At 35.1% G+C, this 26,353-nt stretch overlaps 1 protein-coding gene across 1 annotated transcript in view; it reads left to right on the forward strand.

Moving 5' to 3' along the window:
• Positions 1-26,353, forward strand: part of nell2.L (neural EGFL like 2 L homeolog) — a 127,787-nt gene that overhangs the window by 55,128 nt on the left and 46,306 nt on the right. The window contains 3 exon segments of the mRNA NM_001086890.1: positions 7,966-8,057; positions 15,593-15,695; positions 20,114-20,242. Coding sequence (NP_001080359.1) covers positions 7,966-8,057; positions 15,593-15,695; positions 20,114-20,242 — 324 coding nt within the window.

The raw sequence follows: 26,353 nt of genomic DNA on the forward strand, positions 1-26,353 counted from the left end.
CTACACCAGCGTTCGTTAGTGAATTTGCGCAGTAACGAAAATGCCAAACGCTAGCGAATTAACGCTAGCGTTCGGCGCTTCGGCGCTTAGTGAATTTGCCCCTCTCTGTTCATTCAGGAAAACATAAACAAGCAATGAAGATTTACACAGAGGGCTAATTTGTATCACTATATTTTGTAAATCTATCTGAATATTAGTTATTTGCATTGTTGGCTTTTGCTATTTTTTGTATTTGCTAGCATAATATTATGGTTTTCCATTTCTAATAGCTACAAGTCTTACACAGTCATTAGCAGCCCTACCTATATGTGTCTTTTATAATGTACCAATTTTCTCATACCAGACTCAATAAAGAGATGAATGGTGCCTTTTCATGTCTTGCTTCAGTCATTAATGATTTCAGGCATAATTAAATGGTGTTTCTGCAATCTAATTTCAAACAGACTAAGCACATCCACAGGTTAAATAACTAGGCAACACAGAGTGCTTGCGCCTGTAATGAAATTAGGTGGCACAAAGCATTTCATTAGCTAACTGCTTTAGCAGGGATTACAAGATAAAACACGCTAAGATAGCTTCAGCAATGAATCTGGAATTTTTGTAACCTTACAGTCTAGCCACTTGTGGAAGGAATTTTCTTGATTGAGAATGTGCTAAAAGCTGTATCTTATTTAAAAACTGTATCTCTGCATTTGGAAAGAAGCCTGCTATATTTTATTATTTTCCTAGTACATAGGACACATTTACAGACTCAAGGGGTCATAGCCAACTGGTTACTTACTGGTGCAGAAATTGTATTAATGAAGTTGTAGTGAATTATGTTTTGTGGCTGTCCAGGACAACACTAGAATTTTGAAATATGAATACTGCATTTTGGGTTAGAATGCTCATTTGCCCGTTTTTGCCCTCTGCGCATTTGAAAAGTAAGCCTTTATGTGTAAATGAGGTCATTTTGTGTAGTTAGATCAGAGAAGCCAGAGTAAGCCTGAAAAGGCATCTAGACAGGAATAGGATTACTCTTTTAAATTGTGTTGAGGGTTTATGGACTAGCTTTATTAACATTGAGCTGAGAAAATGCTGAATTCCATTGAGACAGCTCTGTCAAGTGTCATGCATTTAGCATGACAGTCACGCTCTCTTACTGAAAGAACTAAATGTCACACAATGTAGCAATTCTGATAGGCCTACAGAAAGCTGAACTAATTACTACACTGTTGACATTTACTTTCCAGCTCATGTCTTCTGTTTTGGTGCTGTGCAGAACTGAGAAAAGGTCTCTGCAGTGTGATTTCTGGCCTGTAGTCATTGCTTGGCAGGTATTAGGGTTCTGCTGTGTCACTGCTTCTTACTGGCCTGAAGTCATTGACTCGCAAGTATAGTGCAGTTTTTTGCTCTGTTCACACTGCCTTTCTCTGGTCCTGAATTGCTTCAGGTCTCTGCGCTCTATTTTGCATTATATCCAAATGTAAAACTTATGGTTTGCAAAATTAGAGGTTTAAGATTAAAGAATGGGAATAAAGTTTATACCTTTTGTTAACCCCCTTTTTGATATACCAACAGACACACACATAAAATACCCATGCACAATTATTACAATGACTGTTGAATCTTACTAGTTTTGAATCCAAGGAAAAGGTGACAGTATTCTAGAAAGAAAAATATTACAAGTTAGCTCTGAATTTATGTAAATAGCACAGCAGAAGCACCTATTGGAGCTTCTTGTTGATATCTTGCTGATCTCTTTCCAAACTGCAATTTTGGGAAAAAGGCAATCCAATTTTTGCTGTAGCATAAATGAGCCACTGTACCCTTTTAACCCCTTTGGTTTTGGTAGAACTGTGATTTGCTAAGCAGCATTACCATGTAAACATGACACAACATTAAAGAATCAAAGAAAATTGAATCTAGATGCAACACTGGCACTGGGGTGCTTTGCAGCAATTCCATTTTCTTTTATTATGCCATAAAACATAAAGAAGGGGTGGAGGGCCCCTTTTATAAGTTGAATTTTGCAATGACTTTGTGTAATTGTTTAGTAAAACATATTGGTTCATATTTTTCTATACAGGTATGGGAAAAGCTCCGAATTATGGGATGGCTGTCTCCTATAGACTCCATGTTATTGAAATAATTCAGATTTTTAAAAATGACTTCCCTTTTCTCTGTATTAATAAAACTGTACCTTGTACTTGATCCCAACTAAGATATAATTAATCCTTATTGGATGCAAAACAATCCTATTGGGTTTAATTAATGCTTAAATTTTTTTTTTTTAGTAGACATATGGCATGGAGATCCAAACTACAGAAAGACCTCTTATTCGGAAAACCCACAATCACAGTGCACATATGCCAATCCTCCCACCCCGCATGCTCCTCTATGATACTCGCCCCTTCACCGCTCACATACTTATTCGTAGCCATCTTAACAGACCCTGCGCTTGCCCCTCCGCTGCATGTGGGGTCTGCTGTATTATAGTCACATTGTTGTTTTCTTTACATGTTTATGATCTTTCCTTATTTTCCAAGTTATGCATGATACATTCCTTGTTAGAGTTTAAATACAGTGGCATTATATAAGAAAACAATCCTTCTTTCAACGGTTTCTTCAGCCAGAACCTGTGTGTGAATAAAAAATAAATTGTCTAATTAAACTGATTAACTGTCCTACTGGGGTGTATCATTTCAGCAAATCAGTAAAAAAAAGTTCATTAGGTTTTTCTGACAAGTTCATTTTACAGAAAGCCCACACAGATCATTTTTCACTATAGCTACTAATAATAAATGTATGCTGCTTTGCAACTGGCAAGTAAACATCATCATTAGTATAAGAAATCATTTTCAGTCCTAATATAATGGTGGAGTTGAAATGTATCAAACATAGTTTTAATATATATGGCTGAAATGTACTGATACTTTAAAACAGGCGTCCCCAACCTTTTTTACCCATAAGCCACACTCAAGTATAAAATAATGTTGGAGAGCAACAGTAGGCTCTGTTTGGCAGTATATATTTTAGTATGCAATTAAAGCTTGCCTTTAAGCCAGGAATTCAAAAAGAAGCACCTGGTTGGAGGCCACTGGGAGCAACATCCAAGAGGTCAAAGAGCAACTGTTGGGGATCACTGCTTTAAAGGAACCCAGTTAAGATGAAATCAATACTACACAAACAAATGAACCGCAGTTGACCCAGCAAGGAAATGGGATACGGAGAGGTAGAATTATAAAAAATAAAATTTTCAAACCTTTTAAAATAAATCTTAAATGTGTGTTTCTTAAAGAAAACACACAAAACGTGAAATGCTGAAAAACATTAAAAAGAGTCAAATGCAGTGAAATTATATTCTACCCTTAATTTTCAATAAGAGCATCAAAATTGAATTTTGAAAATACAACTCCCGTTGACTTCTACATGATAAATGCCAAATCTTTTTATATGAGTTTGTGTTGTTTCAGAAACTCAATTTCAAATTTGTGTTTTCTATCAGCGTAATATTGAAGCATGGTAAAAACATGGCGTACAATGGTATAAAAGGTTTAAAGTTTGTACCAGGTTTAGCAACCAGTTAGATCATTTTTCAGTCAGTTGACAGTAAATCATACATGCCTTTTTTTCTATGGGTTATGGGCTAATGACAAGTGGCTTTTTGTGTCACAGAATGTTGTGTGGATAACTCACATTCATGGTACAGTAAATAAAAATAAATAAATAAATAAATATATATATATACATATATATATATATATATATATATATATATATATATATATATATATATATATATATATATATATATATATATATATATATATATAGTGAATAAAGTACCTATTACCTAATGTAAAATATATAGTGAATAAAGTACACCCCCCCTCTTGTAAAATATAAGTTTCAGTGACATCAGAACTCACCGTTTATAACTGATGACATCAGAACTTACCGATTATAAGGATATAATTTACAAGATATTCATGGCATTTGTGTATTATAAGGATATTATAATTCACTGAGGAGGTCATAGAACTCTGAAATGACTTCTAATATCCTCATATTTTCCAACAAAGTGTACTTTATTTATTATAATACAAACGTTTTAGTGAGTCATGTGACAAAAATTACATCACTACTCACCGTTTATAACTGATGACATCACTAGTCACTAGTTTATAAGGAGATCATTTATAAGATATTCATGGCTTTTTTGCACAATAACTGCACACCTATCACTGCTGCCAAACTAAAACAGCTCCCCTAAATCAAAATTGTGGAGCAGGTGAGCCAGAAAAATGGGGACATCCTGTAGGAGGGGACTCTGTATGGGGGACACTTTTCCACAGGAACCAAAATCCTGAAATGGACCTTTTCCCCCTAAAATGGGGACTGGTTGGAACACTAATCTAAGCAGATGTGAATATATCTGTAACCATAGGATTACGGTGCTACAGATTTATGCCTTTTTTTCTTCTTGGAGAGGGATGTATAGGGTAGAGGTAACAGCTTTATATTTTTATTTTTATATAGAAATATGTGAATGCTTTTAAGGAAGGATATTCTTGTCTAGCCAATGGGTTGCAACTGATTGATGTACAGTAATTCTTGGCTCAGATCTAGAATTATCAGACATGAAGGGGCAGATTTATCGAGGGTGAATTTCAAGTTTATGGGAGTTTCTAAAAACTCCCATCAACTCCCATTGACTTAAAAAAGATTAGATTAGACTAAATCTTAGAGGCAGATTTATCAAGGGTTCAATTTCGAATTCATGTGAGTTTTATTACACTCCCTAAAATTCGAAATTCGACTTGGGGAAATTTATTTATAAAATTGAATTTTCAAAACTCGGGCGAATTTAAATGACCCGAAAACTCGAATCGAATTTGATTTGAATTTAATCAAACTCGATTCGAGTTTTTTCTCCAAGAAAAACTCAAATGTCATGAAGGCTGCAAACATCTCCAAATTTATCCATGTATCTCTCCCATTGACCTAAACTGTAATTCGGCATGTTTTAGGTGGCGAATAGTCGAATTCAAATTCTTAAAGGGCCACAGTATGATAAATCTAGAAATAGAATTTTTTCTAAAAAACTCAAATCAAGTTTGGATAATTCCCTAGTCGAATTTGACAGTTTTTCTACCTCGAATAAACTCACAACTCGAATGTTTGCTTATTTATGAAAAAAATTTGGGTGAATACAATCGGGGGGGGCTTAAATACTTGAATTGATCAAGTTATCTGGAAAAAAAATAACTCAAATAGCTTGAATTGAGTCTTCAAGAGCAAACCACAGAAAAAAACCCCGAAAATCATGAAGGCTAAAAACATCTTCAAATGGTTCAAACAAGTTTTAGCTGGAGTATTTTTGGATTCAGGCTTTTTGCAGCTTCGGGGAATAATACATCTTGAAAAATTTGAGTTTTCTGTTTTATCCCGAAAAATCCACGTTTTTACTGAAACTTCCCTCGAAAACTTGAAGTTTTCAGGAAAAACACAACTCGACCTTTGATAAATAACCCCTTAAAAGGTTCTGTTTACAACATACTTTGATTGGGAGTCTAAATAAAAGTTTCAAGTTAAGTTGGAAAACCATAGTTGAAACGAAAGCAAGTGAATACTCTGGTATTATTAATGGCAATGTAATGAAGGACATATAACAAACGTTTCATGGACCCTTATATTCCATTGTCCCTATACATAAATATAATGTGAAAAATGCTCTGATTCTATCATAGGGGGAATTAGTTACAGTCAATTAGCCTGAAAACAATGCCACATAAAACTGTAACAGCCATATTGGCTGGGGAGAAGTATTGATTCTTTGCAGGCTGTAATGACAGGTAAGGGAACAATATACCGTTTTATTACTGAATTAATGAGAAATGCATAGAAATTACTAAACCTGCTGGATTTCTTCTTTGTGCTGGGTAAATGTAAATTTTCAAGTAAGTAAAATTAGTTCAATGTTTAATGGTACCCTTTCAGAAATCAAGCAAAAAATTGGATGGTTTTTGTTGGTGTAGAATTCAAATGGCCTTTATTTGTTTAATTCTGCATTTTATCTGGGAAATCCGATTTATTATGCATGTTCAGTACAATATACTCCCAACAGCAATTTAAGTATTATTTCTTTAATCCGTTTGACCTAAATGCTTAGCTACACAGAAAATCAATTTAATTTGCACATCTAAGACTTAAACCTGAAAAGACTTTTCTGATTTATGAAGTAACAGTTGTTTCGCAAATGCAACACTGGTTATTTTACATAAACGCCAGTCATCTTTTGTTTGATGTCAACCTTTCAAGATACAAAATCATTATGTAGAAATATTCATCTCTATGCCAGATTAAAAGCATATGTTCCATGATCCTGGCAAATCTGGAGCGCAATTTCAGACTTTGGTGGTAAATCTAATATTCAAAAAAATCCCACACAAATGCAAACAAAAGGGAAATCATTATAGCACAATACATGTAAACAAGAAAACCTTGTGAAGGTTATTATTACACAGTGGCAGTTTTATTAAATTAATTTTTTAAATTATATTAGATGAAATGACCAGTTGTTTTTGTATAGTAATGTATAGTAATGAATTCAGAGTGCTTCCTGTTGAAGGCTGAACAAAATGACAGATGCTGCAGAACAGAAGGTCACTTTTACATGCAGGAATACATTTCAGAAGCTGAGAAAGGTGAAGCGAAAAGTAGGTCAGGCAAGAACAAAAGTGAATGTTCTATACAACGGTATGGGTAGCTTTATAACAACAACAAAATGATAGCATTCTTAGCCTATGAAAAGTAAAAACTACATTGCCATTCCAGTTTGCTGAGCCACTAGTTTAGAAGTCAGGCAATGTCAAGACTTCTGTAACAGTGTAACTGAGGGTAAGCTTTTCATGACTCTGCACCACAGAGTGTCCCATATCTACAGTTGGCTGATCTGTATTCTTTTTTAAAACATCTTTTTATTGGTGAACAGACATTGCTTTGCAATTCTAAGGGAGAAAAGTAACAGGCTAAATTTAGGGATACTTGTCTTAATGGTGTATAACTGCACAGCTTGCTCAAAATTCTGTACAAAACGATAAGTTAAATCAAATTTAGTGATTTATAGTAGTTTATATGGAGGCATTCAGTAGCCATCTTCCCATATTTCAAGGGAAAAGAACATTTTCAATGGAGGAATTTCTTCATGATAGTTTCTTCATGATACGCTTATTAAATTGAGAAACAAGTATGGCTCTTTGTTGTCATTCATGAGCAAACCATAGGCATTCAGCTTGTGTTAAGCCCAAAGCTTTAGAAATATAGTGCAGTACAGTACACAGGAGGGACTTTGCTTTCTTCATTAGGACAGCAGAAAAATCATCACCGCAACTAGGAGACTGACGTGTTCAATACATGCCATACAATATTTAATATGTAAATAATAGGCTTTCTGATTTACATACTAAAATTTCATTTTTGCATTGTGTTGCTAGTTAGTTCTTGAAAACCTATGGGGAAGGTCCCCATAGGCTAACATTGTACCTCGGTAGGTTTAAACTGCGAAGTATGTTTTTTTAAAAGAGACAGTACTTCGACTATCTAATGGTCGAATAGTCGGACGATTTTTACTTAGAATCGTTCGAATCGAAGTTGAAGTCGAAGGTCGTAGTAGCCTATTCGATGGTCGAAGTACTCAAAAAAATACTTCGAAATTCGAATTTTTTTCCATCCAATCCTTCACTCGAGCTTAGTAAATGTGCCCCTCAATGTTTACTTTGTATAATAAATGAGAAATATAAGGTTATGCCTAGTTTGTACATATTTTGATTTTTAAATATCTCACTCTCTATGCCTTTCTGATTTATTTTTTATGGTTCCAGAATGAAGACATGCTATTAAAATATAATATACAGTATTTGTGTGTGTGTGTGTGTGTATATATATATTTCATTAAGTGATTTATTCTTCACTTTATTATAGCTGTCTGCGTGTATCAAGGCCAAATGTATTTTGAAGAAGAAAGAGAAGCTGTCTACTCTAGCTCAGGACAATGTGTACTGTTTCAGTGCAAGGTAAGTGTTTTGTGAATTCTTCAACAGATTTAGCATTTTAACTTGAGCAAAAACCCCCCCCCATAATTTCTGTCCTTCAGCCAATTACAGTGTGAACAACAGTATGTTTTATGATCACGGAGTCAAACATATTTGCATTTTCCTATGTTTTTGTCCTAAAGTATGCCTAAATATGCAGGGTTAAGGACATGGGGGCCTCATTTATCAAAGTCTGAATTTATCTGACTATTTTAATGAAAAAAGTCTGACCAAACTAGAATCAACGATTGGACCTCATTTATTATTAAAAAATCAAAGAAAAAAAAAAGAGTTTATCGGATCGAGGACAAACGCGAAAAGAATTGAGCGAAAATCCAAATCGTACAATCGTACTGGTGCTGGTTAACCTGTTGCACTTTAAGCGATGGACAAAATCGCATTGAATGATACAAATAAGTAGCTGCTAACTTGTAGCAAGCTAAAAATAGATTTCACTTTTCCTCTGGGGGGAAAATAGGTTATTATTAATCCATAATTAATAAAACCAAACTCTAGCTAACCATAAAAGAGAAGGAAAGGCTAAAATTAAGTAAGCTTTATAAGAAAGGTCTATATCCAGTCATTCCAGCCTTTATAGATTCCATTTTTGGCTAATTAACTATACTGAAACGTTTTTTATTTGCACAGTCTTTATTTACCTAGTTTTTAAAGTTTTTATTTTTACACTAAACAATGCCTTTAATGTCATATAAATGTATAAATAGCTGCTTGTGCATGCTTGTTGCTCCTTCATGAGAATAAAATGTATGCAAGGGTATCTAGATCAGGACTTGTTGTATATGCAACCTAAGCATCTGCTTTTTTATACTTGACCCTTGTTTGCATTTATTCATACATGCATACATATTTTTTAAAACGGCACTACACTCTCAGAGCTTCTAAAAAGACAATACAAAAATGTATTTTAAGGCTGCATTCCATTGAGATCTTTTCTATAACATTGACCTTGATAAAGGTCTCAGTGGAAACTGAAATGTCAATCTTTATAGAAATATTTTTGTTCTATCCTTTAAAAGCCCTGAGAGTGTGATAAATGTTTCATTGATAAATGTTTCATTGGAGATGGAAGATGTCAATCTTAAAAATTTTTTTTAAAGAGCCTCAAGAGTGTTATTTTTTTGTATGCATGTATTTTACCGCCACTCTGAAAAAATACACGCGTGAAGATAAGAGTTCACTTTAATAAGATACAAGCAATAAACAATAAAGATGAAGTGAAGTTAAAATAATTGTGAAGTTAAAGGTGAAGTTAAAATTATTGTGGGGCCACCAAACATTAAGCAGTTAATTTAACATCCTGTGTAAAATGATTTATTCCAGAAAAATTGTGTTGAACAGTGTAAAATAAAAGGCAAATTTATAAAGCTGTGTAATTTAATTTATACAAATTGTTTTACACAGTTATTTTATGGTGGTAAATTTATGGCATAACCCATTCCAGTCAATGGGAAAAGTTTAGGTGGCATGTAGATTTCCATAGAAAAATACCTTAAAAAGGCAATCCTTTTCACTATTCACTATTATAAATAGGATTCTTAGAATACTGAAGGGCCCTTTAGGGGTCATTTACAATGCACCACCCAGTGTGCAAAGTACAAAAAAGCCAAGTAGGTTCAGGTCTCTGCCCTCCATTTATGAATGGCTCCTGGGGTTATTAAATACCCCTAGAATCTTCTTAACTAGCCGCATATTAGCTGATAGACTGTGCTGACTTGGTCACTCATGATTTAGTCGCTTATTGGCCCATGTAGCTCTTGGCATAGCCAAATATCTATTTGAAAATCCCACTGGTTGAGTACTGCTTTAGGGCATTGATGCTGCCCTTGCACAAGGGGTATCCATGAACCTGAAGTACAAACCCCCTAGGTCAGTGATCAGAATAACTTGAATAGGCCCAGCATGTGGGAAGCCAAATCGGCAAAGATCCACGGATTTACCCAAACAAGAAGACCTTTAAGTGTGGCTAGCTTTACATTGAATTCTTGAATTCCAAGGTTGATACAAAACCCCCTATAGATTTAATTAAGTAAGCACCCAGACGTTAGTGTGTTTATGCTTTAGTTAAAGGCCCTGCAGGTTTATGTTTGGTCTGTTTTTTTAATCTACAATAGTTATACAGGTATACGTTTCCCTATTTCCCCCACAGAAAGAAGTTTTTGTTATTTTAATGTCTGTGCATAGATTCTGGGCCTTTGTTTCATGTTTAGTCATTAGGGAAAATAATAAAATCACAACAGAGTGATAGAGAGACAGAGAACATGTTCATCCTTTAAATAAAGGTTTTTCATTGGAAGCATCAATCATTCTCCTCTAATGGACATGTTTTAATAGTCATGCAAACAATATGGCAAACAAACTGCAGCATTCTACAAAAGAGTAGAATCAGATCTCAGGCATTTTCAAAAAGTAATGCTGGAAAATACAGATGGTATTGCAATTAATTCTAAAGTATGTTTATTTTATAAGAAGATGAAGTCTTCTTTTTAGTTTATCCAATGGCAATGAAAAATTCCACTTGTCAGACCCATATGTTGCCATTGAAAGACATAATCATTGGGATACATCCTTAGGGGCTATGTAATAAAAGATGAAAAGTTTGCTCCAGCTCTTGTAACCCATTGCAACCAAACAGTGGATATTATTTACTGGTCGACTTCTTCTAAATATAGTCCAATAAAAATTCTGTACCTGTTTCTGAAATAATCAAGTTATTCACTCTCCCCCTCTCAGCATCTGCCTCTCTTCATTTTCTATTCATGCAGGAATCAGATTTTGGTTGACAGTTCAGTCAGATCTAGTGCAGCCTTTAGTGAGGGGAGGGGGTCTCCTTATGCCTAGAAGATGTATTAGCTCACTCTTTTAAGATCATCAGAATTCCTGTATCTCTACATGCATGATGAAGTTAGTTATTTTGTTGTTAAATTGATCTTTATTTCATTGAGATTAAGTATACATTCAATTTAAATTTTTGTATAGTTCCCCTTTAAGATCACAATAGCCTTGGATCAGGGATCACTAATTGGACCCATTCCAAATCTGGTTTTCTTAAGTCACTCACAATTCGAAGCAACAGAAGATGCATACTGTATTTTATATTAGACATTTAGACATTTATAGGTAAAAATTCCAGTAGCGTTTTAATTGTTCTCAGTTGCAGTTATTCTGTGTGCTAGATTGCATTGTGGAAACATGTGAGATGGAATTTTTAGTAGTATAATTACTAGTGGAATTTTTAGTAGGATAATTAAGAAAAATTAAACAATAATTGCATTTAAGATTGCATTTCAGGACAATGGGGTAAGCTAATTGCATAAGTACTTCATTATTGATTTATATTTTTAAGTAATGGTGCTCACATTTGTAGACAGCCATGCACATAGGGATAATGATAACGGGGGTTCTTTTTAAAGTAGAATAGCGTCATGGACTCAGTTGGTAGGGAAGCTGAAGTAATAGGAACAATGTAATACTACTTGTGGAAAATGTACTAAAAAGATGTACAGTAGGTGGGTGGTCAGGAATTAGCTAATCCAAACACATCACAATCTGAGCAGAGTGGCATTTATGCAAATTACCTTTTAAAATTCTTTTCTGAAAATATCTTTCTCACTTTTCTTGGGTTGTAGCACATGACTACCTTACAAAGCATAAGTGGTACCTGCATGTTCCTGCTACATGAAAATTGCTCTCTGGTGTTTGTCTAAGGGAGGCAAGAACTGTGGCTATGCCGAGTGACATTTTTTTCTGCACGATAGATGGAATACATGGTCCAGTCTTGTGCCAGCCTGTTAACTATGAAGTTGCATCTTCAAGTCACATCAAAATGTTACAGCTATACTTGCCCATTTTGTGATCACCTGATTAAGACACATTTTGGGGTTGAAACGTATTGGACAGCTATTATTGCTATTTTGTAAACAATGTGCAGTTCTGTGTTATATTTATTGATGTATTTTGAGTTTTACAAATGTGTCATCCTTCTTAAACTGCCACCCCACTTTCATCATTGTTTCAAAGTGAGCACTTTCTAACCAATTATTGCATATCTACTTCCACTAACAAAATCTCAAGGCAGAACAAATTAGTTTACTTACACCAATCTAATATTTTTTTTATGTAAAATAAAAATGTTTTGCATCCAATGATTTCTTCAGCTGCTAATTAAAAATAAGGACCTCAGAATGAACCCCTCTCCATGTTATCTAGACTTAGCACATGGAACAGGATTCAGCCAACATAATCAATTTTATAAACTGAAATGATATTTACAGATGCTGATTGAAGATACTGACACACAGAGGTAGCATTCAGACTGGCAGTTTGCATGCAAAGACCAAAAGCACAGAACTAGAATTACCTCTAAACCATAGATACATAGCAATAAAGGTTCAACCTTTCTTCTGATCACTGTTTATGACTGTGGCCTTGTAATGATGGACTGAGACAGCAGAGAATACTGCAATTCACTGCTTTAATGCATAGGTAAACAGTATAATTAAGTTACATTTAAAGAAACAGTTTAATTACTTTTTTATTTTACGGAAAGGGTTTGTACAGGCCAACATTTCTACCCAGTTACAGACAGTTGCTCAGATTTGCACAGTAGAACTCATGTCCTTTGGAATCTGATGACCATTGAGGCTAAACAATCAAAATATAGTGACATTATGCTTGTAAAAATGGTATAGTATATAGGAGCTTGTGAGACAATCTGGACACAGATGGGGCCATAATATTCACACATCCTGCTATGTGGCTAAATATTAAATAGAAAGATTTGCCTCCACAATAATATTCTCTATCTAGCTTTTAATTTAGCTATATTTATCTTTAAAGTTGTGTCAGGTTCTTGAAAGAGAAACTTGGCTGGTTGCCTACATTGTATTCAATATGTGTAACAAGCTGCATAGGTTCTGAAAATAGTGTAGCGGAAACGTTTGTTCTCAGCAAAGCTGGATTTTTAGGTAAGCGACACAGAGCACAAACAATGCTGGAGTCAGCATCTAGCTCCACAGTTTCTGTAATATATTTTTTATAACAGGAGATATTCTCAAATATACATAAAGCACAACATATGTAGTGCAGTAGTTGGTTGGTTCCAGTGATGACAATTTTGTATGTATACCGTATCTGGTTGGGCTTTAATAACAATGTAAAAGTTTCAAGCTCACAAAGCTTAACCATGTTTAGTTCCCCCCCCCATAGGACATAACAGTTCAGTGAGTTCAGGGGAGATCCTGGCCCCTCCGCCGCCTGAGGCAGTAGCATTTGCTGCTGCTGCCCTCCTCCCCTGGAAATTCGCTCTTAAAGTACCAGGAGCAGCATTTTTGCTGCCCCTGGTACCTAGTGGGGCGCTGCCGCCTGAGGCGACAGCCTCAACTTGCCTCAACTCAACCCTGTGTGAGTTTGCAATTGATCCTTAGCATGCTGGTCAGATTCAAAAGCAAACAGTTATGACCCATATGCCCCACCACAAGTCACTGATTGGTTACTGTTAGGTAAGCAATATCAGAGCTGCAAAGCAGGAAGTAGTTTCTGACTATTATCGTAGGCATCCACTCACTCCAGTCTTTATAGATTCCATTTTTGTCTAACTAGCTAGTCTTTTTTATTTTGCACAGCCTATTTATTTACACAGTTTTTATTTTTACACTGAACAATTCCTTTAAGGTCATATAAATATGCAGCATTCCCTCCCGGGGACAGTAATGTTGTGTGTTAAATCTTTTATGTAGTTGACAACAGATTTTTTTTTTTTAACAATTCCATTGTTTTTTGACTGGTGCAAATACATCCATCTAGTAAAACGCGATCCGTCAATCTGACCCCATACTATAGAATCTTGCATGTAGCTTAGCCCTTAGGCAGCCTTACCCTGCCCTCTAAACTGAATTTATTATAGCAAAGCCCTTATGCCTTAGGAGTTTAGGGATGTGGTAGAAGAGGAGACTAGTTGCCTGTGACAAATCTACTCTTCTGCTGTGGCATAAGCTCCTCCAAATGCTTTGCCATACTTCCTCTTGAGGCAACTTGGGCGACTTTGGAAAGCAGAAGTGCAGCATCTGTTTTACCACCAGTAATTCACTTTATCACTGGAGGGAAAGCATTTGGAGGAGATTAGTTGCCTACAGGAGAGGAGATTTATTGTGGGCGACTGATCTCCTCATCTACCATTGCCCTTACTGTGGTGCGTGCAAAGAGGATATCAAGCCAAAGAATAAATGAGCCAACTGTTAATTGAATACAAGTAGTGGATATGGGGCTATCAATACTGATTGTGTATATGCAAACTTATTTCTAAAATCTGTATAAAGTGACTCAGATGCTCAGATATGTACCCAAGAGAGACATAAATTGATTACCTTGAATGAAAACAGTACCTCATGCAACCTAACTGTGATGTAAACATTAAACAAACTGATAGGATCATGCAGTACTAAATCATTGACATTTTCCTGATGAATCTCTAAGGATTAATAGTGCAGTATATATAAACAGTCCAGTTAACTTGTTTTCCAAGTTCCAAATAAATAACATGTAGGATTACCCCTTGGTAAAAGGAATACAAATTATGTATGTCCATATAATGATCAAATTTGCCCTGTCCTTTATTTGTAAAAAAAACATTATATAAATTGTTCTCTTTTGCATTCAATATTACTTATTCACATGGGATTTTACTCTTTAGTGTTTTCCTGTATATCACAGTCTATAAAAAAGTGAGCAGCAATTTTGTTCATGGTGAGGCTATGCACAGTGTTAGGTAAGTTTAATCCTTCAATTGGAATTCTGTTTGGCCTGAGCCTAAAACATTGCATGGATTTTGTCTGCTCTTTCCTCGATCCCATTGCTGCCCAAGATTTAGCTTGACACCCTTTATTACAGTATATAACAAGGTCAAACATATATGACATTTTAAGTTTGAGCTCTTAATAACTTGTGTCTCATTAACCCCTGACCCTTTAGAATGTGGAACCTTTAAGGAAATTCCCTCATTACCAACAGTATTGGTGTATATATTTAACTGTTATTTACATCATTATGAAATACGTTGGTGCTTTATAAATGAATGTAGTTCCAGGGATAGTTAAAAAAAATTAGCATTCACATTTATTTACCCTATTTAGCCTTCAGACCAGGCCTGCTCTTTGGCTTTTTTTTTTTTTTTTTTTTTTTTAAACCCTAAAATGGAGTCACACTTCACACCTGGGTCTTTTCACTTCTCCACAACTTAGAGACCAAACTCACAAGCCAGGATTGATGAAACTACAAACTTAAAATACTTTAGCTGTGTTACATTAAGGCAGTAACATTTATGTATTTTACATGTTCCCCACTACACAGTAAAGTTTTGGTGAGACTACTCCTGCAAGTTATTAAAAAATTTGGTATGAAATATACCGGTAATTGTGGTTTTGCAAGCCCTGTTTGTGTATTGCGTCAATATGTGTGAGCTGTTTTTGTAACTGTTCCTAATATTGTGCATTATTTTGCAGGATAATACAATGCGGCGTATTGAATCACCAGAATGTTTGCCCCTGAACTGTCCCCAATCTCAGCATATCACTTTGAGGAACAGTTGTTGCAAAGTTTGCAAAGGTAGGACACTCCTACACCCACATGAGAACAGTCACTATCCTCTGATGGTTAGAATTTACATAATTTGTTTTCAGAAATTAAAAATTGCATTTGTCTATCCAAATTTCATGAGAAAAATGTCATAAACAGATATGGGATACATTATCCAGAAACCCATTATCCAGAAAGCTCCGAATTACCGGACGGCCATCTCCCATATACTCCATTTTAAACAAATAACTAAAACTGTTTCCTTTTTTTCTGTAATACACATCGTACTTGTTCCTAAAGAGATGAAATTAATCCTTATTGCAGGCAAAACAATCTTATGAATTTTTTTGATGTTTAAATGATTTTTAGCAGATTTATGGGGATCGAAATTACAGAAAGATCCCTTATCCAGAAAACCACAGGTCCCAAGCATTCTGGATAACAGGTACCATACCTGTACAGTATTTGTAAGGAAGTAATGGGTTCAAAAGAATACATTGCTAATTTATTTGACATGATGGTTTATCACACCTAATACATGACTTGGAGCATGACAGTTCATTTATAAACCCTTGGAACTAATGAGCACAATAAGATATATATTTCTTAGTCCTATAGTGTAATTGCACCTTGAGGGGAATAGTATCGGCTTTTTTCCACTCTTCTTTACTCTTCTTCATCTCTGTGCAATTATATTCACTTTTGGATCATTTGAGTATTAGGATGATATTGAGCAACACAGTTTTTGTTTCTAACTTGCAGAGTGGAAATGTTTGTATCGGTGCAGAAACAGAAGTTGGGAAATGTTTAATTTTAAATTTTAAGTAAACCTTTAAAATGAGTGAATGTAAAATTCATGAGAGTGAACTTTTGCAATTTATATTCATTATTTTTTTTCATTCCAATATATCAAGGGATACATGTACTATTATTATGAATGAATTTTGTTATAACAGCACCACCTGCTGGTCACTTTCCACCCATGAAGTAGTGGAGGAAGTTGTCAGGAGAAAGAAAGAAGGCTGGTCTACTGTTCTGGTTAGGAAAGATGTGAGATAAGTTATTTGAGGTTCCTAATGTTTTTCCTAACTTCAGACCAGACCTCTTTCTTTCTCCTGACTTCTTCAACTGCTTAACAGTTGGAAACTGACCAGCAGATGATGCTGTCGTTACAAAATTCAGTTGTATTAACAGTACATTTACCCCTGAATATCTTGGACTTAAAAAAATTAATGAATGTAAACTGCAAAAATCTATAGAATAGCACTCTAATCACTTTAACATTAACGCATTTTGACATATCTTTTAACTGCTTATAAAAATACACGAGACCCAGTGTCGGACTGGCCCACCTGGATACCAGGAAAACTCCCGGTGGGCCCAGGTGTCAGTGGGCCCTCCTGCTACTAAACATTTGGCCTATTTCATGGTCAATGTCTATTTCTATGAGAATAAAGAGGCTAAATAGATGGAATAATAGGTTATAGCATGTAAAGAGAATAGGAGAATAGAGGTTGAGTGAGGAGAGGAAGAAAATAATACTTGGAGTGGGCCCCTGGTCTAAAGGGTTTTTGGTGGGCCCCTGTTGTCCCAGTCCGACACTGACGAGACCTAAAGGCTGCCATACTTTCAAAGCAAACTTATCCACACTCCCCGACTCTTTCTTACAAGAGAAAGTTGTGCTCACCACTAATTTTTAAAACCATTAGGCGGGGGTGCAATGAGGCTCATACCACAAAATACATATAGACAAATACAAGAGTCCTCTGCACTCAACCCATTATCAATATATTTAAGACATATATATATACTGTATATATATATATTAAAATGAACATATATGAAATCTGGTATGCAAAAAGTAAGATTTTTATCACTATGGTCCCTACTCAGACAGGCCTATATACTGTACAATAACATCTATCTATACAGATGAAATTCATTTTATCTAATATACTGAATCCAGGATGCCAAAACACCTCTCTAACTCCCTTTATCATCTTCTCCTACTGAAATAATTATTTTTCCTTCCCATTAAGTCTAGTATAACCTGCAGTGCCTTTATCTGCTTAACCAGTTCTTTTTTCTCATAAGGTAATCCTGCTGACCTCTTGTACTCAATTAAATATGTCTCCTATCCATCATTTATTTCTAATGTGCCTTAATCACCAGCTTGCCCCTTCCTCTTCTGCTTCCTCTTATTTAATACAGTTTTATATTGCTGCCTAGCAACTACTGGCTTCAGGGGACAATAAGACTAAAATATATATTTCTCAGCTAGCAATAGGAGTGATGCAAAATCACAAGATAAATATGTAAAGATTTTAGCAGCTTGATAGATTACTGATATACTGTATATTTGTTGTTTTTTTCAACAGACTGGAAAAGGATTTTTTCTTTGATAAGTCAACATATGGTTATATGAATGTAAAATAATGCTGAACACCAATCCACTAACTAATTTGTTTTTCAGTACAACTGTGTATCACATGAACATCTCTAGTTAACAGAGCATTTAGCAATAGCTAAAACTATAAAGTTTTTAGCAACAATTGAAAAGTAAAATGTTTTAAAAAAGAACATTAAATATATACAGTATATATCAATATATACTATAATAATACAAACCATTGCATTCATCTGCATGATAGGCTGCTCAGAGGTGTATTTCAGAAATTTTACATAGGCTTAAAATCTCACAGTGCTGTTGAAGCAAAGATCTCACACTCATGTAAAGGTTGGGAGTCTCTTTTATAATTACACATATAGGATGAAGTCATAGATCCTGCTTATTCCTTCTAATTTCTATAACAGATACTGTGATGCTCTCTTCAAAAATCATCTTTTGTTCCAGTCATGTATAGCACGGAACGGTGGTAGAAAATGCAAAAAAAATAATGGGAATATAGGGGCAGATATACACAATATATTGGAAGTAAATGGCAGTAGGCTCAAGATGGGAAAAAACGCCTTAAAATGTACCTTTGTATGTAAAATTCCTGGCGGTAGGATGTATCCTAGGATGCCTGACCTGAACCTTTAAAAGAACTTTTAAAAAGAAAACTCTTAAATAATTTCTATACCAGGTATAAGCCTTCAATTCACAAGTACATATTTACTCTTTCAATTGTATTTGACATGTAAACCACAAGAAAGCAGATGTTTTGCTTCTGAATTATATTCAAGTGTAGTAACTTGCCAGCAAATATAAGATACAGTTCAAAACAGCTGGGTACAGTGGGCTCGCAGCTCTGGTATCCTTTATTCTTTCATATTTAATTGTCAATATATATATATATATATATATATATATATATTTATATATATATATATATATATATATATATATATATATATATGTGTGTGTGTGTGTGTGATAGAATTTGGATACTTCCTGATTATTAATTAAAGTAAACCTTGTTCTTTTTCAGTATAAGGTCAACAGTTTCAATTAGATTCATTCTGAATTGTGGATTCCATCACTTGTGTGGGATTTTTGTTGAGATGCATTTATTGCTATGGTTACTGGATAGAGTAATCTAATTGTATGAAGTAACATTTTCACACAGTGTGAATAATAAAGTTGGCATAATTGGCTTTAGTGATCTAAATAGCGAGGAATATAAACAGTTGCTGCAAGAACTAGAGGCAAATAAAAAATGAGTGAACCATGTTATTAGATACCTAGTTGACTTGACTCATATTTTTTGCAGTTTTTATTGCAGTCTGGTTTACAAAGAAACTAACACTTTATTCCACAAAATATTGCATCTGGGGTTCATGTCTGAACACAAGACATTTATACATAATGAAGAATAACAATACAGTTAAATAATAGAAGTAACAATAACTGACTTTGTCTTTTAAAGGAGAAGGAAAGGTTAAAACTAAGTCAGAAAATCAGAAAAGTCCATCTAAATATACCAGTAAATCCCCAAAGTAATGTTGCTCTGAGTCCCCTGTCAAAAGAAACACTGCATTTCTTTCCTTCTATTGTGTACACATGGGCTTCTGTATCAGACTTCCTGCCTTCATCTTAAACCTCATTGCCCTGGGCGTGAGCATGCTCAGTTTGTTCCTCTTCCCCTCCCCCTCCCTTCTCTACTGTAATCTGAGCCCAGAGCAGGGAGAGACTCAGGCAGGAAGTGATGTTACACCATGTTAATACTGCAGCTCCTATCCTAAACAAACAGAGAATTTCTAGAGCTTTTTACTCAGGTATGGTAAAACATTCTACAGAATAAATATAGCATTCTAGCTTGCACTATTGCAGCTAATATATTGGCAATAAAATGCCTCCGTAGCTTTCCTTCTCCTTTAATGCTAATGAAATTTTGTTTAAACCATCATAGTGTCACTGTTGATTGAATAATAGTTTTTTTATGTTTATGAAAATATCAACTGCATGAGGGAGGACAATAAACTCTACACAATTGTTTTTTTTAAAGGACATGACTTCTGTTCAGAAGGACACAACTGCATGGGATATTCCATCTGTAAGAACCTAGATGACAAAGCAGTTTGCATTTGTCGTGATGGCTTTCGGGCTCTTCGAGAAGATAATGCTTACTGTGAAGGTATGCTAGCTAAGTATGGATTGTGTTCACTTGGGCCAACAAATGTGCTTGGCAGCAGGTTGCATGTTATAAATTATCCAAAGCTGTTTCGAAAGCTACAAAAACAAAATGTGGTACGACTGCTTAAAAGGTTCCTTCTATCAAAATTATCCTATTTACTCCTTAAAAGACCAGAAATGCTGTTCTTGTGGATGATAAAAAAATGTGAAAGATAAAAAAACAAGTCTGAAAGTATGCGACTTTCATAAGCACTTCTTTCATCTTTAAAACTGCCAGTTGTTTAGGAAAACAATGCCACCAAGCTTTATGTGAAGTCCATATAAACATGAATGTGGAATGGAATCACCTGTGAACGGAAGATTTCTTAGCGGAGAGACCAGTCATTTTTACCAGCTCTTAGCATAATTTTCTATTACAACAAAAACCTTTAAACTGAAAATTTTATTTGCACCGCCAGTACAGAGAACTAGTTAGGGGACACTTTGACACCGTCCAAGCAATAGGTGTGGTACCAGTATAGGATCTGTTATACAGAAGGGCAAGTCCTATAGAGGCCATTATGAGCAGATAATTCTTATTTTTTCTCTGTTATAATAACAGTACTTGATGGTAACTAAACTCCATGAATCAGTATTGGTGGAAAAGCAATCCTATTGGCTTTATTTAATGTTTTAATGATTTTGAGCAGACTTATATGGTGATTCAAAAGATCTGGAAAACCCCAGGTCCAAACCATTTCAAATAATAGATTCTATACTTGTACAAGCCAAACACAATACATCACACTCTGCTTATACATTTACTCCATTACAGTATTGGGATAAAAATGTTCATAACCAGGGCAATGTTCCAGTCTACCAAGACTTGAAACAATCTGGCAAATCTTGTATTTATGTTACTCTCCACGTGGATTTTATGAAAGGTTGACAAAGGGGTGATTTGAATAAACTGGAAAAAGTAGGTGTGTGAAGATGAATGAAGAAAATGAACTGATCTAGATCCTGGAGGAGCAAATAGAAAATGGCCAAACACTAAACTCATCTGTAGCTTTGGAGAACATAGCATTGCTATGTTACGGATTCTCCAGCCACTCAACAGGTAGTGCTTACAGATGTACAGTATGTGGAGATTAAATCAGGTGTGTTCAAACAATATTCCCTGTGTATAAAGGCATTTATAATCAAATCGAATTTGATTTAACTACCGTTTTCCAGTTTAATTATCTGATACACAGGTTTTAGCTTGCATTGTAAACAGTAAGAAGAGTAGCTTATTGGTTCCCCCAAATTATTATGCTACAATATGTTTAGCGCAATAACATTTCTAGATCAGAAATCACTTTTAGTAATTTAGCAAGAGTTGTCTATTCTGCAACATAATCATGTTCAATAAGTAAAAGTTATACTACATGCCTCTTGAATATGTTGTTTCCTTCTTTCCCAAATTTAATTTCCTGTTTTTCATAACATTATCTATTTGACCTACAGAGACTTGTGTTGGATTAAGTGCAGTGCCTGCCTTTAAAGTGCTTGTAACAATAGGTACTGGCCTTCGAGATATAAAAGTCAGTGCTAGCCTGGTAGTAATGCAGTGTATTTTTTTACCAACTGACACTTTTATATACGTGTTTACTTTGATTGATAGCTATCCTGCAACTATAAAATAAAAATGACATTTCATTTATAAAATCACACTCCGTCACGCATGTCAAAAAGATATGCCAATAATATTTGGAAACAAGAACATTAAATGAAACTTAATGATGTCTGACTTGACAGCTGCAACTTTGAGATGTTTCTTATATCTTTTGATATTGAAAACCTAGAAAAAGATGAATGTCAGCTGAGGCTCTGCTCATTGCAGAATAAACAAATCCCAGCCATTACAGTATGCTAATGAATTACAGTATGCTAATTACAGTATTTATTAAGTATGTGCATGCAGCTATGTCAATACAGTTTTGCATTTCTGGTAAAATTTTGCCTGTCTGGTTTTTAAAAAAGACATTATAATTTAAAGAGTTGTGGAGTAACACAAGCATGAAAAATGTTCTTGGGTGGTGAGGAATAAAGGATATAATTGGACATTTGCCCCCATGTGGACTGTCAGCCATGTTGCTCACGAGCCACTGGTTGGGGATCACTGATCGATAAAATTGATGGTGTGGGTGTTAAATACTGTATGCGTCAGGACAGCACAGTTAATTTTAGGACACCCACCAACAACATTTAAAAGAGGAAGGGGGGGTATATTTATTTTTATCAGAAAGTACATGATAGCACACTAAGGGGGTTATTTATTAAAATCCAGATTTTTGTGATTATTTCATTAAAAAAGTCAGACCAAACTAGAATCCACGATTTGACTTTATTTATTATTAAAAAAGCTTTATTTAATTGTATCGGGGAAAAACTAGATAAAAAAACCCGAAAAGCCTGAAATAGTTAGATTTTTGGGCTAATTCCAGTGTAGACCACAGAAACATTCAAAAAGGATAGGGTCCTCTCCCAGTAACAACCGCTGCAGGTCTGAGATTGCGGACTTTTTTGGATTAGGACTTTTAGCAGCTGTGAGATACAATAAATCTTGAAGAAATCAAGTTTTTTTCCGCTAAAAATTTGGATTCTATAGTTTTTAGCATTCAGACCCTCTAAATGTGTGCAGGGGATATACAAGGATCCAGACAAATATTTGTTTTCATTTCTCCTACTCAAGGGGCCAGGGTTTTGAAGGTTTAATTTATAACTTAAATATCTAGTTGAATTTGGCCCCTGGCTACATTGTAGGGGCAAATACAGATTCCACACCTCAACAACACAGGGCATGGTAGATTGTAACCACCTTGAACTGGGCAGGATAAGGATCATAAAGGACCGTGGTTCTAGGTAAATACTGAACCCCACTGCACTCTACATGGATTAGGGAAAGGGGGTCAATGATTACTGGGGTACCCAACTGTCATAATGCATGGCCACCCCCAGTGTAAAGTAACACTATGAAATGAATGTAATCAAGTCCAGTTATAAAACATGCCTCTCTTTAGGCATAAATATTACTTATTTAATCCAAGCTGTACAGACTCATGAAGAAAGTGTGCTTATCATTTGCCTAATATAAAGTGGTGATAGATTTTAGAACGTATTTCTTATTAAAATTCTATTCTCTACAATTAATAGTTGTATCATGTTCTATCAGCTGTCATTCCTCCACCTTAAATTGTGGGCAGCTTACTTTATATTTCATTTTTTCTTTATAAAAGTAATTGAATGAAATGTTTTTTTTCTAACCTGTGTTTATCTATCTATCTATCTATCTATCTATCTATCTATCTATCTATCTATTCACCATATGTAATAAAAGGCATTACATTTCTCCAGAAGCAGTAACTATCTATCTAAACTCTTTGTATACTCTGTTATTTATAATTAAGTTGTTTAGATGCTGCAGGAAGGCCACAGGATAGATTTTTTTTTTAATATGTATACTATAAGAAATAACTTGCAGGCCTAGATTTGTGGGAGGGCCACAAAACTTGGGCCTAGAATAGCAGGATTTTGGGGGTGGCATGACACCCAGCCGGCTCTGAATTGGTTCCAAAGCACTGGGGACATACAGGTAATTTGATTGGTTTTTAAATTTCCCATACACCAATCTCTGCCGCTCCAGACCTAAATAGAGAAATGTGCACATGTAGTCGGGAGCAGACTGGGCCGGCCGGTAGGCCCTGCCTCTTTTGGGTCCCGCTGGCCCAGATCCTCTCCCTGAACTGCCTATCTGTAAAAAAAAACACTTGGCCTTCGGTCTCGTGCTTTTATATGGTCATGGGACTCCTCAATAACTTTGAATATCCTTATATTTTACAATAGGGGTTACTTTATTCAATATTTATATAGCTATATAGAGAGAAGGCAAATATTTTAGCAATCTGCAAATCTGACTGATTCTACATAAACCCCCCAGATTCTGTCCTCCAGTACTCCCAATTGCCAATCCAAAACTGTGCTTCTGTCCACAGATTAAGCGCAATTATTTAGCTATTAAAGTTACATGATCACTGTGGAGCAGTATTTAATAGTAGATTCCTGTTAATTAACAGATTAGCAGATTAGGATTTCTTTGGTGCTTCTCCCATTGATTTATATACAACCTAGACAGGTCTGGGTTGCCAGATTTTCGGATTATGACTTTTTCCATCCTTGGGGTATAATAAATCCTGAAAATTTAGATTTTTTTTACCGACTAAAAATTCAGATTTTATAGTAAAAAAAAACTAGAATTTTTTCAAGTTTTTGGCATTTGGACTTCAATAAATAACCCCCTAAAGTGCACACTAGCAAATTTAAAAAAAAAAATGCTAGGGCAAACCAGAGTTGCACCATAAACATGGGAGCACTACACATGAAGCATATTAAGTTAGTATACTAATACACTATGCACTTGCTTCCAGTTTGCAGGATAAGTGAAAATGTCTTTAAAATGAATGTCACACATGATGTTTTCTCTTTCGGTGTAAATAATCTCAAATTATCAACTGCAGCTATATCCAAAAATAACAGGGGTGATTTACCACAGCTCTGGACTTGGGGTGGAAAAATCACGCCTTTTAGCACTCACCTAAAATGTCTTCATGGACAAGGCCTTTTTTTTAGACACTGCGTGCTCTTCACTGTACACACAGAGACCAGACAGTGTTACACTCACCTCCTGTGGTTTGCAGTATTGTCTTTTTTAAGGATAGAAGGCCTTCTATCCTTAAAAAAGACAATACTGCAAACCACAGGAGGTGAGTGTAACACTGTCTGGTCTCTGTGTGTACTACTAAGATGAAGCATAATTATCAGGCTCAGAGTCAAATGCCGCCCTTTAACTGCCATGCCAGTGCAACCAATTCTATCTGGTAAAAATCTTCATTTCAACCAATTCGTCAGGTTGCAGTTTCTATATATATATATATATATATACACTGTACATATTATTTAGAGAGAGAGAGAGAAAAGGACACTAATGCATAAATAATAAGCTCATTAAAGCGTTCTCCTAGTGCCTTTACGTCTGTCACAAACAACAGAGGCTGAATTCATTTACAAACATTTCCAATAGACAAATTTGACCTCTTGAATAGTGGAAACAAATCATTCCCCATTCTCAGATCTTCTGAGAGACCAAAAATAGTATAAATGTATGGAAAGCACTAATAGAGCAGGTCATTCCATGTTCATGTATATTAATGAATGTGGCTAGGGCTCTTTGAATGATGGCTTTTTGTCTAATGAAAATACAGGAACTTTCATAAATGAACATTTTAATTCTCAATAACGACTTAAAAGTCAATAACTGCAATGTTTTTCAAAATCTTTGTTTCTTTGGTGGCCTCTGTTTTTGTGGCCACTAGTGATGAGCGAATTTATTCGCCAGCCATGGATTTGCAGCAAAATTCTGAATTTCGCCATGTTCAAATATTCTCACGAAACTGCAGCGACGATTCGCCGCAGAAAATTTGCCTAAAAAAAACGCCCATAAGAAAAAACGCCCATTGACTAATGCATTTGGAGAAAAAAAGTTGCCATAAGAAAAAATGGCCATTGCCTATAATGCATTAGGACAAAAAAGTCACCATAAGAAAAAACACCAATTGACTTTAATGCATTTGGAGCAAGAAAAATTGTCATGCGTGTAAAAAGCTGTTGTGTGTAAAAATGCCCATTTACTTCAATGAACTTTACTTCACGAACTTTTGCCATTTCGGCATTTTTTCCGTAATTTCATGAATTTTTCCACCAGTGTGGAACATAGAAATTCATCTCAGAACAGAATAGGATGTAATAAAAAATATTGCGGCAATAGTGAAGCTGCTGTGGCTGAGCTCTCTCCGGCGTGCAGTGTTCTCTTCCTGGTCGCAGCTATCGTGAGACTTCGGTGACTTGAACCCTTGTATTCTTAGTAAATTAACAATGTTGTAGGGAATTTTCATTTTTGATGAAATTGCTCCAAATTTTCACGTTATCTCATCTTATAGTTAGCAATTTTTTAAACTAACTTTTTTTTTAGTTGCAGCCTAGGGTTTTTTATTGACTATTTTTCATTACAAACTAAAAACATTCCTTGCTTGCA

This window comes from Xenopus laevis, chromosome 3L (assembly GCF_017654675.1).
Source record: "Xenopus laevis strain J_2021 chromosome 3L, Xenopus_laevis_v10.1, whole genome shotgun sequence".
NCBI classification, from domain to species: domain Eukaryota; kingdom Metazoa; phylum Chordata; class Amphibia; order Anura; family Pipidae; genus Xenopus; species Xenopus laevis.